The sequence below is a fragment of the Pantherophis guttatus genome, chromosome 3 (genome assembly GCF_059756535.1).
Source record: "Pantherophis guttatus breed Tessera chromosome 3, ASM5975653v1, whole genome shotgun sequence".
In the NCBI taxonomy this organism is placed as follows: domain Eukaryota; kingdom Metazoa; phylum Chordata; class Lepidosauria; order Squamata; family Colubridae; genus Pantherophis; species Pantherophis guttatus.
Genome location: NC_142065.1, coordinates 35,245,208 through 35,262,431, shown reverse-complemented (window position 1 = coordinate 35,262,431; position 17,224 = coordinate 35,245,208). Strand labels below are relative to the sequence as shown.

Genomic DNA, 17,224 nt, shown 5'->3' with positions numbered 1-17,224 from the left:
TTTTTTTTCCTTTTTATAGGTAGTTCTCAACATGCAACCACTCTTAGTGAGCATTCAAAGTTACAATATTGAAAAAGTGACTTATGACTATTGCGGCATCCCCAGTCACATGATCAAAATTTGGACATTGGCAACCAGCATGTATTTACAATGTTTGCAGTCATGCGATCCCCATTTGTGATCTTCAAAGACAACTCTGGAGAAGCAAAATTAAGGGGGGTGGGGGGATGGGAAGCAGTGGTGGGTTCCTCCCGGTTCTGCCCGGTTCCACCGAGCCGGTAGCGGTGACGATATGACATCACCAAACCGGTTCTGCCCCCTCCGTGTTATTCTTACCTTTTATTTGGCCCCACCCCCAATCTATTGCTGCCTCCTGAGTCCCAGCTGATGGGCTATAAGGAAAAAAACTGTTTACACTCTTGCCACAGGGCTTCAAGGGGCCGCCCTACAGCTGATCAGTGGTAAAAGGCAGTTTGGTGGTAGACCGGTGCCTTCAAAAACAAATGAGTAGACCGGTGCCTGCAAAAACAAATGGGTAGACCACTGCCTGCAAAAATACATGGGTAGACCCGTACAGCTCCGCAAGCAGTTAAAAGCCAGGTAGACCAGTACCTCTGGTAAATCCTAAAGAATTGTCACATGACCATCAAGCCACGCCCACAAAATAAACCACACCCACAGAACCAGTAGTAAAAGCTTAATGCATTGTAAGCCGCCCTGAGTCTCCGGAGAAGGGTGGCATATAAATCGAATCAATCAATCAAATTTTTTAGAACCCACTCCTGGTGGGAAGGTAGAGTTACTTAACAACTGTATGAATCACTTAACAATTGCAGTGATTTGCATAAAAGCATGGCAAGAAACGTCCTAAAATTGGATGTGCCTTACATAACAGCCAACTTGCTTAACAATGGAAATGTTGGTCTCAATTGTGGTTGTAAGACGAGACTACCTGTACTCATATTGGCAGTAGATGAATTCAGTCCGTTAATGATGAATATGCCCTCCTGGATGTTACTGTCCTAAACAAACGCCATAACGTATTATAATATAACCAATATGCAAAGTGCCATTAATAATCTCAGTATTTATTACCATCTGAGATTATTGCATATTATATATAGTATTTTTCCTCTATAAAAAAAACATAGCATCTCCAAAAAATTAGGAAGTAGCTGCGTTACTTAGACGCAATAGTTGTTCCTAAGCCTCTGTCTGCACCTGATCACATAGCACTTCATTTCAAAAGGAAGGGCTCTTCCCCGCAAATTGTGAAAAAAGCGGCTTTCAAGCATTCTCTAAGCCAGGCGTTTAAAACCAAGAATCCGCCTCTCTCGGCGTTGTTCCTCGCTAACTGTGCTCAAGAAGAGGAATGACAAACCTTGTGTAGTTGGCACCATACAGGAGCTACACAAACTAACAAAAGCATATTGCGCGAACCTCCCTCGCAGTTCACGACGACGCTTGAGGATATGCAAAACACAGTGACGTCAGCGCGTACAGGCGGGACGCCGGCTGAAGACTCCGACCGAGCCAGCCGCCGGCCTGGCGTAGCCGAGGAAGGGGGCGGGGCGGAAGGGGCGTCTCCTTGGCCATTACAGGTTGAGGGGTTTTGGCGCGCTCGGCGGAAAGCATTGTGGGTAGGGCAGCGCCGGTGGCTGCGAGGACGGTTGCTCTCATGTCGCAGGAAGGAGAGGAGGCTGCCGCTGTGCAGTGCCCTGTCCGGGCCGCCCTCGACCATTTGTGTCAGGAACTCAATCTGGACGTTGACAGCGCTTCGGAAGCCCTTCGGGATTTCACAGCCTTGAGGGGCACCTACAGCCTTGAGGTGGGAGGCGGCTTGTCTGTCAAGGAAGGGATGGGTGGCTGGCTGGCTGACTGAATCCCTGCAGCTGGTTAAATGCTCAAGTGGCAATGCAGAGCCCGGGGGGGGGGCTTCCTTGTTCTTGGTGTGTGTGTGTGTGTGTGTGTGTGTGTGTGTGTGTGTGTACACACAATCCTAGATTGGGGAATCCTGGGCCTCGGCAATACTCGACTAGGGCATGTCCCGAACGGGGCTCCCAAGTGGCCCGTTCCCTAGGAGGCTTTTATTGCTGCCTTTTTAAGCACTGACCCAAGGACCTTCTTATGGGTGGACGTCGGAAAAGATGAATGCTCGCCCAAAGGTCCCTCGAACTAAGAACGATCATTGACGAGTCTTAAATCTTCTGAGATCCATAGAAGAACCATTTAACTCATTGCAATAAGTCACAGATAATAAGCCCGGAAAGGATTTTGATAGAAAGCGGAATACCAAGAAAAAAAAGACATGCAGATGGCCTGAACTTCTTGTACTGTGTTATTTTAACTTGTTTATTTGAACAGTTCCTTGAAGATGTTATTAAAATATTGCCTCGGGAGGTGGAAATAGCCTTGCTTTTTCTGTGCTACAGTTTTAGAAGTCTTAACGTACAAATACTGAATACTAACCACATTGAAAAAAAGTTATTCTTAAATAATAATAATTACTGTCCAGAAATAGAACGATTATCCCTTGATATAATCAAGCATAAAAATAGTGAATTATAACTTAGGCTAATACGTTATGTGACCCTCAAACTGTAAGGTTTATGATTCAGTATTGTATGAACCTAGAAAACTAAGTTATTGAGCAAAAATAATATTTACACTATTCTAGATTATGGCATTCCAAACAAGGTATTTCCACAACAAAGCAAATGCATATTATTTCCATACATATTATACATATTTCATTTTCTCCAGTTTTATTTCATATTATGTTTTAATGAGATGTATGAGCTGGCAGAGTATAAAACATTTCTTTTACATATCATGTGAGATGTTAAAAAGCTGGCATAACTTTTAGTTTGTTTTGGTATTTTGGGGGTTTGCATTAAATACTGAAAATACACTTTAATAAAGTTTATTGGAATAAAAGATACTGTAATCTTCAATATGATCCTCTGAGCTTTCATTCTGCAGTCTTTTAATATTTTTATTTTCCTACTGTTTCAGTGAGCTATCTTAAAATACCTGCTAAATTTCTATTCACATACATGATAGTTGGCTAGCTGGTGAAATAAATGAATTCAAAATCCACAAAAGGATTTCAGAGAAGCCTTGGGACAAAACAGAAAATATAGTCAAGATATATAAAGATCACTGGTGTTCAATGGGAGCATAATTTAAGATACAGTATAATGAATTATAGATAAGCCTTCATAACCATAGAAATGAAAACAAGTACAGGTAGTTCTCAATTTACAGCAGTTCATTTAGTGACTGTTCAAAATTACAATAGCACTGAAAACTAACTAATTACCGTTTTTAATACTTATGACTTGTAGCATTCCCATAGTCACATAATCAAAATTCAGACATCAATCGCACTTAGACTTTTATACCCTTTCATAGAGCTTTATGGCCTCTAAGTGGTCTGCAGAGTCAGCATATTGCCCTCAACAATCTGGGTCCTCATTTTACCAACCTTGAAAGGATGGAAGGGTGAGTTAACTTTGAGTTAGTCGGGATTGAACAGGGGGCAGTCGGCAGAATTAGACTGCAATATTGCATTCTAACCATTGTGCCACCATGGCTCTTCTTAACTGACTCATATTTATGATGGTTGCAGTGTCTTGGGGTCACATGACCACCTTTTGCAACTTGACAAGCAAAATCAATGTTGAAGCCAGATTCACTTAACAATTGTGTTACTAATTTAACCACTGCAGTGATTCACTTAACTATGGCAAGAAAGATTGTAAAATGGGGCAAAACCTACTTAACAAATAAGTTAAGTTCTGTTGCTTACTTAGCAACAGAAATTTTGGGCACAACTATGGTCATAAATCAAGGATTATCTGTATAAGACAAATGTCCGCTAATAGAATAGATAGATAGCATGAGCTGCTGGAATGTTGGCCTCTGGACAGAATTTCAGTTGTTTAACTGGATAAATGGCCTTTGGGAATAGGATAGGGTTAAATATTGAATGATTGATTTTTTTTTTATTAAAATTAAGTCTTTGGAAACCTCCCTCCTCCCATTTCCAGCTAAAGCTGCAGGTCATAAATGCATGTAGGCTGCTATGTGGTTGAATTTTGATCATATGAAGCTGAGGGCGTTGCAGCAGCTGTAACTTCAGGTACATATTGCAAGTCCATTTTTCCAGCACCATCATAAATTTGAAGGGCCGCTGTACAAATGGTTGTAAATTGAGGACTACTAGTAATTATTAGATTCTTTGGTTTAAAAGAACTCTTTCATGTGACTGTCATATCTATGCAAGGCAGAGAATTGTGACACATTCAGAATTCAATTGGGAAAAAAATGAAATAATTGTTTTTTTTGTGTGAAGTGCTGTATACCATTCTTTGTAAACTAGCAATCTTGTATCAGAATGTAGTTAGTATATTTTAATCCTTTCAAAGAACACGTCTCCTAGTGGTTTTGTCCAAAGAGAGTTTAAAGATAAAAAATTAAATTAAAATTTACTTTATTTCATCTAATAATCAGAATAGAAAGCTGCTTAAACAGTAAAATGAATAAACATAAAAAGCATAAAACTATGAATGAAAATAAAATTATATTTAGCCACAATCTCTTATAACAGTCAGGAGTCATTTAAAATCTCAACAATAAAAATATTCTAGTAAAGTGAAATAGCTTGGGTTAAAGAAGTATTTATTAAACTTTATATTTAATGTTGTAAATTAAATACATTATAAAACTTTCCTTTTTATCTACCAAATCAGAATTGTTCTTATTAATTTATAAAGCTTCTTGCTTTATAAAAGTGAGTATTTATTTACACTATAATCAGCATTATTAATCCTAAAAACTGTAAATTTATTTTTGCAGGGAGACATTATACATTGGCTGGCTTGTGCTCTGTATGTTGCGTGCCGTAGAAGTGTAGTGCCTACTGTAGGAAGTAGTTTGATGAAAGGAAATTGTGTCTCATTGACCAGAATTCTGCGTTCAGCGAAGTTAAGGTATTTTTGTTTTAAATAATATTCCCTGTGCCATTCTGGTTTAAAATTGCAATATAAATATTAATTTTAGTTCAAAGCTTGCCTAAATGAATGCCTACTTTTATTGTCTACTGATACAGCTGAGATGACTAACATTCCATGTGGGAATTGCAATGAACTTGGTATTTGCACTTTGGTTAATGTTATCATAACAATGATTATGTTACTATTATTACCTAAACCAAGCATTATTATCACAATTTTTGTTGTGATATTAATATGGTTATGTAAACAGTGTTAATGTATTTACTGTTTCTTTTTAAGGATCATAGACAGCAATATAGTAATTATATTAACTGACTGAACAGATCAGTCTAAGACAGTGTTTCCCAAACTTTTGACATATGTGTACCCCTTCTATAATTTTCGTAACGCTGAGTACCCCTCATAAAAATAATAATAATAATTATAATAAATAATCAAAATCAGTGGAACTTACTAAAGCACGATAACAGGCGCCCGGAACTAACTATTAAAGAAGTAAGTTGTCTCTGTAACGAAGTGCAGTATATTCATGCCGTGTCACGCCTCACAAGACTGTCTAACCGTTAGATAACACTGCAATTCTCCAGCGTTTAAACAGCTCCGCGGCTCAACGTCAACTGTTAATGTTCCCGCAGTTTAAAAATGGCCGAACCCGAGCTGCGCGAAGGATGCGCAGAAGTTCCCGCCATAATGAGTTGTGATACGATGTACGATGGCCCCAGTTCCCGTGTAAAAACTGCGATACACGCCTATTTCTTTCCTTGTTCTGTGGGTGCAGCTAAGCACGGTGCAGTGGATATTCCCACGTGATCCCCACCAAACTCCGGTGCAACGCGTACCCCCACCAAACTCTTCCCGTACCCCTGGGGGTACGCGTACCACACTTTGGGAAACACTGGTCTAAGACATGGTGTGTTCTAAAGAATAAGGAACAATGACTGTCTTTACAGAAAAATGTCTTTATGGTAATTTATAAGTCACAATAATTAAGCTAATACAATATACTAAGCCAAAAGCAAATAAAATTATGACTTAAGGTCATCGTTAAGAGTAGCACAGAGACTTGACCTTGTTTTTTTTATTAAGCATTCCAAAGAAAGAATAACATTAATATATTGGAAGCAAGACTTTATGATAGTAGATGGTTTGGTCAGGTAATTAAATATTAAGCTATAATGTGATTTTTGTTTGATTTAGTGTATAGTCTGAATCCAGCCATTGTTAGTGTATTCAATAAACCATTGTTCAACAAATCAGTGTAATCAAGTATACTGAGTAATGCTAATCACCATTTTTCACACTAGCCTATTTTACAGGATTATAATTAGCTGTTTCAGTCATGTTTACCTAATGGCTATGATATTAATATAGTGCCTTCATATTATTTCACATAGCAGTTTTAGTGAAGTCTCTTTGCATTTTCAGCTGTGTTCCTTAACATATTAAGTGATACACATGTATTAATGAATTCTGAATGAAATTGTTATAAAATAGACTGAGAATGTCTACAGAAGTTAAATGTATAATTTGATTTTGTTTTCTTTTAAGCTTAATTCAGTTTTTTAGTAAAATGAAAAAATGGATGGACATGTCAAACCTGTGTCAAGAATTTCGAGAGAGAGTAGAGAAATTGGAGAGAAATTTTGAAGTGTCCACAGTAATATTCAAAAAATATACCCCAATCTTTTTAGATATATTTAAAAATCCTTATGAAGAACAACCCAAATTTCAAAGAAGCAGGAAACAAAGGTAAGATGTTCAAAGGTTTTGTGGTATTTTGGATTTCATGTTGCTAAAAAAAGTAAAGTGAGCAATAGAAATATATAATATTATAAAATTCCTTGGTATATTTCTTGGCAGACTCCAGGCACATTTTTCTCAATAATGTAGTTGAGAAAGTAAAAGGCTTGTGTAATATAGTGTGAACCTTTTAATGGAATATTGTGTATATAAAAACATGGATACAATAGGATTGGTATGGTAGCAGATGTGTGAACATTCCGAAATGGTGTGTTAAATTGCTATAATCATTTATGACCCTTTTTAAATTTAACAGAATCTAAGTCTTCTGTGTGATTTTCAGTAATTCTAAAGTAATAATTTAGAACTAAAATGAGACTTCTCTTCCAATAGACGGGTACCCTGTAGTGCTAAAGATCTATTCAACTTCGGCTGGACTCTTTTTGTCTACACAAAGGGTAATTTATAATGGCTTAACTTTATTGCCTGTTTTTTATTAAATATTTTAGCTATATTGTTAAAACGACTTGATGTATTCTGTTTTAAAGGTAATTTCAGTATGATTGGAGATGATCTAGTGAACTCATATCATTTACTTTTATGCTGCTTGGATATGATTTTTGCAAATGCACTTTTGTGTCCATATAAAAAAGATTTAATAAATCCATCGTTCAAAGGTACGTTCCTTATTATCTTCTCCCAACTGCAATGCAGTTTTAATTTGTTTTTAAAAATGAATACATACTAAATTTATGGAACTTTTCTTTTCTACTTTTTAAAGGTTTGCCAGAAGACTTTCATACAACTGACTCCAGAACTTCTGAAAGGCCACCATGCATTATTTCTACACTGTGTGAATTACATGATGGACTTTTGGTAGATGCCAAAGGCATAAAAGAACATTATTTTAAGCCATACATTTCAAAGCTCTATGATAGGAAGGTATACAATCAAAAATAATTAATCATGTAATTGTGTTTAAAATTTTCATTGCTAGGAGAAACATTTTTTTTCTGAAATGTTCATTTTAAATGAATATTTGAAATGTACTGTCAAAGATTTAGCTATGAAACCACAATCTTTTAACTCTTGTATGCTTTAGCACTGTATTTACCTTCTCCCCCCCGCAAATTTTTTTTGCTGCCTTTGATCAGAAGTTAGAAACACTCTGCCTATTGTACTTAGTGCTGTCAAGCAGTTCAATTCTTACAAACAACCTTTCTACCACCATTGTTACACAATCTTAAGTGTATTACAATATGGCATCTTCACCAATATATGTTCCAGAAGTATGGACTCCTGGAACTCCCAGCATTCTCCATGAGCATTGCCGTGGTTGAGAATTCTGGGAGTTCAAGGACAATAAAGGTGAACAGTGCTTAGGTTGGAGCCTGCAATATAAATAGTTAAAATTAAAGAAATGTTAGTTCTGGTAGTTGATTATGATTTCTCTATTGAAGGCATCTACAAAGAAAGCATCTGTTTCTAAAGTTATCAGTGGTGGTTCTGTTTAGTAACAGTACAGGTACAGGTAGTCATTGACATACGACAGTTCATTTAGTGAGGTTGCAACTGCACTGAAAAAAGTGACTTATGACCATTTTTCACACTTATGACCATTGCAGCATCCCCATAGTGACATGATCAAAATTCAGATGGTTGGTAATTGACTCACATTTATGACAGTTGCAGTGGCCTGGAGTCATGTGATCAACTTTTGCAAGCTTCTGACAAGCAAAGTCAATGGGAAGCTAGATTCACTTAACAACCATGTTACTAACTTAACAACTGTGGTGATTCACTTAACAACTATGGCAAGAAAAAGTCATAAAATGGGGTAAACTCACTTAACAAATGCTTTGCTTAGCAACAGAAATTTTAGGATCAATTATGGTCATAAATCAAGGATTACCTGTATTGCAATCCAACGCTGACATCCAGAGAGGTGGGCTTCTTTTTATTTTACTATCTTAGTCAGTTTTTGAATAGTAGCAGGTCTCTAGGAGCACACTTACCTTCACAATAAAGTATTAATTCCGAGATAATAAACCAGAAGCTTATGAGCTTTGCATGAGTGGATAAAGAAATTAGGAAACTAGAATTGAATATTGCTTTCTTTTATTAAACTTTTTTAAAATTACCGAAACTAAAACAAACTACTTAGGCTATCAGAAAATAGTCTGATACCTTGTTTTTATCTGTTTTATCTGTTTCTGCTTTTCTAATGATTTTAGATTTTAAAAGGAGATTGTCTTTTGGATCCAAGCAACTTTGTAAATAACAAGTAAGTGTTTTGTTTAATCACACTGTTTAAAGTATATATTAAAGTATTATAAAAGTGAAGAGCCACTTCTGTGGCTTTCTGTGTGATTTTAGCATGCAAATTAGATTGATTTTGAATGACAAGTATGGTAGCTGTTGGAATAATTGCTCACTGGATTTTTAAAACTAATGTTTTTACTGTTCTCTCTGGGATAAATGGTGAATTGCTGTTGGGGAGTATTTATGAATGTTAGGTGAAATCATAATTTCCCTAACAGGCTTCGGATAGGATTTAGGGAATTTATTTATGTTAAATTTCTACTCCTAGAAATAAAAAACTTTGAAACGATCTCATTTAATCAGAGCATTTCCAGCATCATGAAAGAAGATTGGAATTTTAAAGGTCTTTATATAATACAATTGCGGGTGCTTCATTTCCCCTGGTATCACATCAGTGTATTCTTTTTTTAAATCAGGAAGATAGGGAAAATATAATTGAGTATATATTAATGAGGAATAATAAATCAACTTTCATATTGCTTGTGTTTTCAGCAAAGCCCTGAATAAAGAGTATGAAGAATATGTTCTCACAAAAGGTGATTTTGATGAAAGGGTTTTCTTGGGAGCAGATGCAGAAGAAGAAATTGGAACACCTCAAAAATGTTGTGCAGCTACACCATGCGGGAATATAAGAGCTCATGTTGAATGTCATCTTCAACAACATTTTGAGGTAATTTAAGTTTTGTGTTAAACAAATGCATTTGTTATAATATTAAAGAATAACCAGATGGAATATTTTTAGCCTTGTCATTAATCAACTCTGACATCTAAGCAGTTATAAAAATTTTGAAAAAAGGAATTATTTCTGTGGTACTCTCAGATCAACCGCTGGAATGGTTCATCTGTTTTTAGTGCAATGAATATTGCCAAATATGTGGAAAGTATGTTGAACTTACTGCAAAAATATTATGTAACTGATTTTTAGAAGTCAGGAATTGTATTGGAAGAGGATATGTAGGAGGTATATAGACTAAAAATGATTAAGGTTTATTTCCACCATGATGGATAGAGGCTTGCCATATTAGCTGAAACTAATAATTTTACAGGTCATATGTAATTCATTGTGCCTATTATTTAGAGATTTGGAGATGGGAGAGGTTGTGTGAGGAACACAATATTATTCTCTACCCATTTCAGAATATCTGAAAGTCAATAATTTTTGGCACAAAAGACCCGCCATGGGAAAGTCTGAGAATGAATCTGTTGTAATGCTGTAATATTGTGTCTCTGCACAATATCAATTATTTCTGAATTTCTGTTTGTAATTGTTGAAATTTATATAGTGGTGTTGGTCTACCCAGCTGGCCAATACAATTTAAACCAATTTAATTTGACTTTCAGAAAAGATCCTTTGCACCATCAACCCCTTTAACTGGCAGGAGTTACTTGAAAGAGAAGGAATCAGTAATTACACCAGTTGCTTCTGCAACACAGAGTGTGAGTCGGTTACAAAGTATTGTAGCAGGGTTGAAAAATGCACCAAGTGAACAGCTTGTAGCTATTTTTGAGTAAGTTGTATTGCATTTGCTTTATGTTGCTTATATCTCTAACTTCTGTCTTTCATTTTTCTGATGATATCTTAGCACATTTGATATTTTATTTGATAACAAATAACAATACTATGTTTCCTAAATTGTAACCTCAAATGTTACAGGGCAAATTAAGCATCTACTTGTTAAAATGATCATGGGAGACTTGTTTGTAAAGTTTATTATTTTAAAAAATATTAAGTCACCTGTAATTAGTTTGAAATACATATTAATGTTTTGTTTTAAACAAGATGCTATTTGCTAATCACATTTAAAGTATGTATTTTTATATTCCCCTATAGATCATGTATACGGAATCCTATGGAGAATATCCTGAAAGGAGTGAAAAGGATAGGTGATATTTTCCGTCAGAATTATACTCTGTCGGTCAATGATCAACTGGTGTGCCATTTAGGTAATACAAAAAAAATTATATATTGCAAAGCCAAATCTATTAAAAGAATATTTCTCTCTTTGGTCTCAGAGATACACATTGTGTTAATTAACAGATAATTAACTACATAGAACGTAAGAAATTACGTATTGTTGGTCCCTTTTTTGATGAAAGGAACACATACTACCATAAAAATATAAACTTTATTTCACAGATGACTCTGATTGTTCTCTATATGATAACTTTGAAGGCATAAAGTATTTCAAAAGAAGACTTAAATCATTCTGCTCAAGAACTTTTATATTTCTCTGAAGAGTCTGGAAATGAAATGGTTCCACTAAAATTTCTTATTCTCATGGAAATCCTTGTCTAGAATTTTATCTAGAAAATTTGTTACTTTTTGCTAATTTTATAGAAATAAACTACAAAATAATGATTAATTTTCTAGAATACAAACAGGATTAAAGGCAGTTCTAGAATTTGGTGACCTCTAAATCTAATAAATAACATTAATTATTTAATATTAAAGCATCCTGTCATGATGATTGAAAGCATCCTGTCGCATTGTATTGTGCGGTTTGGAAGTATTACTATTTCGGACAGGAAAGTGATGCAGAGTGGTGAGGATGGCAGAAAAAAATATTGGAAGTTCATTTCTTTCTATCTATCCAGGATATAACATATAAGTGATGCTTGATCAGGGTCTGCAGTATTGTCAGGGACGCTACATACATTCTCCATGACCAGTTTTCTTTGTTACCTTCTGGTAGGAGGCTTCACAGTTTTTGAAGCAGAACAATTAGATTCTGTAATAGCTTTGTACCATATAGTATCAACCTTGTTAACTCTCAAGACTCCTTTCCACCATGTATATAATATGGATTGTGATTAATATTGTATGTATATGTGTCTGTCTGTCTGCCTATCTATCTATCATGTATATGTATATATGTATATGTATGTGCATGTATGAGTATTATATAAGTAATAACAAATTAGTTACATAATAAGTAATAACAAATCTGGCATATATTTATCCATGACTTTGATACTGGGTTTTCCTAACTATTATTAAATACCTTCTGCATTTAAAGGACTATATTCATTTACTCATATATAAATGCTATTAGTAGTGGAATTTGTTGTTTGATAATTCTGCATACAATTTACTCTTTAAGATCTGACGCCTTTAATACTTTCTTGATCAATATAGTCACATACTGTTTTATAGAAAAATTGCAGATAAACTGGACAAGCTTTTAAGTATTAACATTTTTATTTATTTATGTATTTATTATTAATAATTAAACATCAGTATTTGACTTAATTTTCAGATTTTGCACTTCACCGATTAAAATTGGCAGAAATTTTGTATTATAAAAGTTTGGAAACTATAATGATACAAGAAAAGCGAAGGCTGCCTGGTAAAGACATGTCTGTAAGTTCAGAACTATGAAGAAAAATACAATAGAATACTTTTTTTAAAAAAAAATGGTTTCATAATTCACTTGTTATTTGCTGTAATTGTTTTCTCATTCTGAAAACAGAATTTGGCTTAAATTTATACATGATTCTTTGATGGAGCACATATTGAGAAAAGCTCATAAATAAGTTTTAGCATTTCTGGTTAAAAGGTTTTGGAAGAACTGGAAAGAACTGGGCCTGGTGGCTCAGCAGACTAAAAGCATTGTGATTAACACCAGCTGTCTGCAATTACTGTAAGTTCGAATCTCACCAGGCTCAAGGTTGACTCAGCCTTCCATCCTTTCTAAGGTAGGTAAATTGAGGACCCAGTTTGTGGGGGCAATAAGCTGACTTTGTATAAATATACAAAAGTATGAAGGCTATTGCTTAACGCATTGTAAGCCGCCCTGAGTCTCTGGAGAAGGGCGGCATATAAATCAATTTTTTTTTTAAAAAATGCTAACCTTGTCAATTTTTTGAGACACAACAATTCTGTAGTTGAACCAAAGATCAATATAAATTAGCTTGAGCACATCAGTCTTTGTTTATATTACTTTTCCTCCAGTTAATTTTTCCCTTTAGATCAGCGGTCCCCAATCTTTCCAGCTTGTAGGCACGGCACGGGGGGGATGGAGTTATTGTGAGTGGGTGAGCACATGCACACAGCTCCATTGTTGCAAGTGGTGAGCATGGATCCTCTACTTTTACAACTGGAGTTTCGCTTACAAGCGGTGGGTCCTTCCGTTGTGCACAAAGCTTCACTTGCATGAGCAGAGGGCACGTGCACTCACATGCCAAGCTCCACTCACGCAAACAGAGTGGAGGGCATTTGTGCTTGTGTGCAAAATGGAGCTTTGCACATGCATGCTTGCCTGCCACTCACACAAGTGGAGCTTCGTGCACGCACGCTTCCCTATCACTTGTGCGACATGGTTTTGAACAGGCTGGGGACTGGTAGTGGGATGTGGCCTGGGGGATTGGGGACTCCTGCTTTGGATGATAGTATGTTTTAGGATGAAATATTAATTTAAATAGGTTCCACTTCTAAAAAAATTCTAGGAAGGAAGTACTCTGGACAAAGTTAATCTGTAGTAAGGAGGCTTCATTTTGTATATGTACAAGAAGCCCACAATGCATGATATAGATAGTCCTTGGCTTATGACCATTCATTTAGTGACCATTTGATGTTACTACAGCAGTGAAAAAAAATATTGTTGACCGTTTTTCACACGACTGTTGCAGCATCGCCATATATCATGCGATCAAAATTCGAGTGTTTGATAACTTGACATATATTTATGACAGTTGCACTGCCCATGTGTCATGTGATCACCATTTGTAACCAAATTACAAATTTGTAATTTGTAACTGGCAAGCAGAGTCAACGGGGGAAGCCAGATTCACTCAACAACTGCATGATCTATTTAACAAATCCAGTGATTCACTTAACTATGGCAAAAAAGATCATAAAATGGGGCACAACTCATTTAACAATGGAAATTTTGGGCTTAATTGTCATAAGTTGAGGACTACTTGTACCTCATTGTATATGAAGGCTCCATGGTCTATCAAAAATGTTTAGTCTCATTTTGGCACTTTTCTCACATCTTCTGGTATTTTTCACAGATTATTATTGTTGCTTCATTCAATTCACATGTGAATTATCTTATTTTGTAAACTATATTTTATTGTGAAAAATGTTCTTCAAAGCTATGATTCTCCAGATGCTACTTGAACTCAAATATTCCTGAACAAATCTTTTTGGATGGGTTTCTCAAAGAAATTTCACAAAGAAATGTGCAATTCAAAGTTCATAATAATTGAGTACTATCATACCACTGAGTTTAAAAATATATCTATATTAAAGGGATTTTTTAATTCAGTGACCCACCTGTGTTCTTATACAAGGATAATGAACTAATGGGTGCAAAAGATGAATTATGTTCTGTACGAATGATTTGGTTGTTTTGCAACAGAAGAAAATAAAGCAAACCCGATTTCTCAAATTAGCAATATTGTATCCTGTTTCTAAAAAATCGATGTCTTGATATTCTATTAATCATTATTCAACAAATGAGTAAATGGCACCTATTGTGCCCTCCTCATGCTCAGAAACTTGAGTATCATGGTTACTGTATGATGTTAGTGATTCCCAAAAAAAACTAACCTCAGATAATTCCAAAGAATCCATTTGGTATCCCAAGAATTTTTAAGAATTTAAAAAGAAATAAGGAAAATTCTCAGGGACCACTCACACCCTGGTCAGCACTTCTTTACCCTCCTACCATCCGGAAGGAGATATAGAACATAGCCAGCCGCACAAACAGGCTGAAGAACAGATTTTATCCATGGGCTGTCAGATTCCTGAATGCGAAATAACATAACTACGTAGTACAATGGACTTGCAGGGCCGGCGCAATGTGTAACATGTTCACACTGGTGCAATAGGACCTGTTTGTTAATATGATTTATTGGGTTAGGGATTTTCTGTTTCCACTGAGTTGTATTGTGTTGGGAGGGTGCACTGAGGGAGCTCTGCCAATCTCATTGTACACATGTTGTGCAGTGACAATAAAGGTTATTATTATTATAATTTTTGTATGATTATAGGTTTCAAATATTTTCTTCTTCTTTCTAGACCATTTTAGAACAAGATATTTTCCATTGCTCTTTGCTTGCATGTTGCTTTGAAATAGTGCTGTTTGCATATCGTTCACCAAGAACTTTTCCCTGGATCATTGATACTCTTAATGTCAAGCCATTCTATTTCTACAAGGTAAGCACAGGAAAAGCTTAAGGTATGCAAGAAAGTGGTTTTATTCAAGGTATTTTAAAAACTATTCTGAGGAAAGTAAATATTTTAAACAATTGTTTGCAGTGAAAAATCACAGAAATGTTTAAATTTGTAAAATGAAATGCACATGAATTATTTTGTGCTCCTACATTGGGGTAGATAAAATTTGTATTCGTATTATATATGTATTTGACTAAATTACTTTTTGCACTCAAGGTGATTGAAGTATTGATACGTTCGGAAGAAGGACTCTCAAGAGATATGGTAAAACACCTCAACAGCATTGAGGAACAGATACTTGAAAATCTAGCCTGGAGAGAAAACTCTGTACTTTGGGATGCCCTTCAAGCCTCAGAAGATGAGGTTCCTCGCTGTGAAGAAGTATGCTGTCCGGCAAACAATTCATATTTAACACAGAAAAATTATTCTGATACATATATCATTGAAATGCTGGAAATGCTCTCTGACTAAAACATGTTAAAGCTAAATTCCTTGCATTAAAAACATGAGTTATAACAATTGTAAAACAATATGATTTTTTACCTTTTGAAATTGTTACCTTTCCTTCTCCAGGTAATATTTCCAAATAATTTTGAAACAGGAAATGGAGGGAAAGGATTAGGATATCTTCCCATGATGCCAGCATCTCCTATCATACACCCCAGAGTAAAAGAGGTTCGGACAAATCATGAGGGCAGTCATAGACGAGGTAAGTTGAATTATTTCATATCTAAAAGAACATCTACTTAGATACAGTGATAGAATTAAATCTAATTAAAATCCAGACAAAACACATTTTAGTGTTTTTCTTTCTGAAAAACATACAACTAAAGTTTTTTTTAGCTCAATTTCATTAGTGCTGGAATATTTCTACACTTAAATATTGGTTGTGGAAAACATCAGGAAAGCATATGAGCTTGGAAATAAAAAAACTAGACTGAAAAGAGAACTGGTTATTTTGTAACTAAGCTTGTTTGAATTGTCATTTCCATCCAGTTCTCCACTGTGACATAGGCTGTGACAAGGCTGTCCACCTGTGCACAAGCAAATACTTCAAATACTGTTGAAGATATTGAGGAAGTTAGCTGCAAGTATGGATGTGGGCCAATGCTGCTGATGCATCAATCATCTATTTCAGTGCAACAGTGACAGGGAAAACATTATACCTTTAGAAGTGACTTACTAGTTCTTTCTTCCTAGGGCTGAGAGAAGTGACTGACCTAAGGTTGTCCAGCTGGCTTGCGCCCAAAACAAGGCTGGAACCCACTTTCCTAGTTTCTAGTCTGATATTTTAACCACTATACCAAACTGTCTCTTAGTGACATCCCAAATATGCTAGGTATGCTTCTGCACATGAATCAATCCAGTATGGGCCTCCCTTACTCAGTCTTTGGAAGAAACTCAGATTTTTTTAAAAAGCATCAAATCTATACCAATTATACTTTCACAGGCCCCAAGTACACACTCAAGATTAAAGGTGCCTTCACATGCTGTTCTTCTAATATGATTATAGGCCATGATTTGTTAGCAGTGCCCCTCTAGATGGGACAAACTTGTCTTAAAAGAATTAATGGCCACAATGTGACATCAGGACTTGAGCCAGGCTAAGATTCGATATTGGGATAAAACTCAAATATTAGAAATCAAATCTTTGGTCAAGACAGAAGTGCCTCTTCCGTGCCAAGGTGCTGAGATGACAAATGGTATTTGACGTGGGTACAGAATTGTAAAAGGGCAAACTGACCCTAAACAGATACGTTCTGTTGTTTAATGTTTATTGCATCCCAAATGTCATGCATATCCCTGGATAAGGGGTGCTGCTTCCTTATTGCCCTTGAGGCGTCTCCTAGCCTCTTATCTCCTTTTGTTATGTCTTGAGCGCCGGAGCAGAGAACCTGAGTATGTGAATAAGGATGAAGTAATACTGGAACATTTCAACTACTCAAGACATTCTATGGCAGAC

The 17,224-nt window shown here is 35.7% G+C and overlaps 1 protein-coding gene across 2 annotated transcripts in view; it reads left to right on the top strand.

Annotated features, from left to right (window-relative positions):
- The first annotated feature begins 1,547 nt into the window (after positions 1-1,547).
- Positions 1,548-17,224, top strand: part of RBL1 (RB transcriptional corepressor like 1) — a 30,038-nt gene continuing 14,361 nt past the window's right edge. The window contains exons 1-14 of one of the 2 annotated variants that reach the window (XM_034414090.2): positions 1,548-1,828; positions 4,861-4,994; positions 6,567-6,767; positions 7,152-7,216; positions 7,307-7,435; positions 7,540-7,700; positions 8,993-9,042; positions 9,573-9,750; positions 10,422-10,588; positions 10,912-11,024; positions 12,338-12,441; positions 15,106-15,243; positions 15,478-15,642; positions 15,835-15,970. In XM_034414090.2, coding sequence (XP_034269981.1) covers positions 1,679-1,828; positions 4,861-4,994; positions 6,567-6,767; positions 7,152-7,216; positions 7,307-7,435; positions 7,540-7,700; positions 8,993-9,042; positions 9,573-9,750; positions 10,422-10,588; positions 10,912-11,024; positions 12,338-12,441; positions 15,106-15,243; positions 15,478-15,642; positions 15,835-15,970 — 1,891 coding nt within the window. In that variant the 5' untranslated portion in view covers positions 1,548-1,678. The remainder of the gene's footprint in view (positions 1,829-4,860; positions 4,995-6,566; positions 6,768-7,151; positions 7,217-7,306; positions 7,436-7,539; positions 7,701-8,992; positions 9,043-9,572; positions 9,751-10,421; positions 10,589-10,911; positions 11,025-12,337; positions 12,442-15,105; positions 15,244-15,477; positions 15,643-15,834; positions 15,971-17,224) is intronic. The other variant, XM_087889273.1, reaches the window with a different exon arrangement.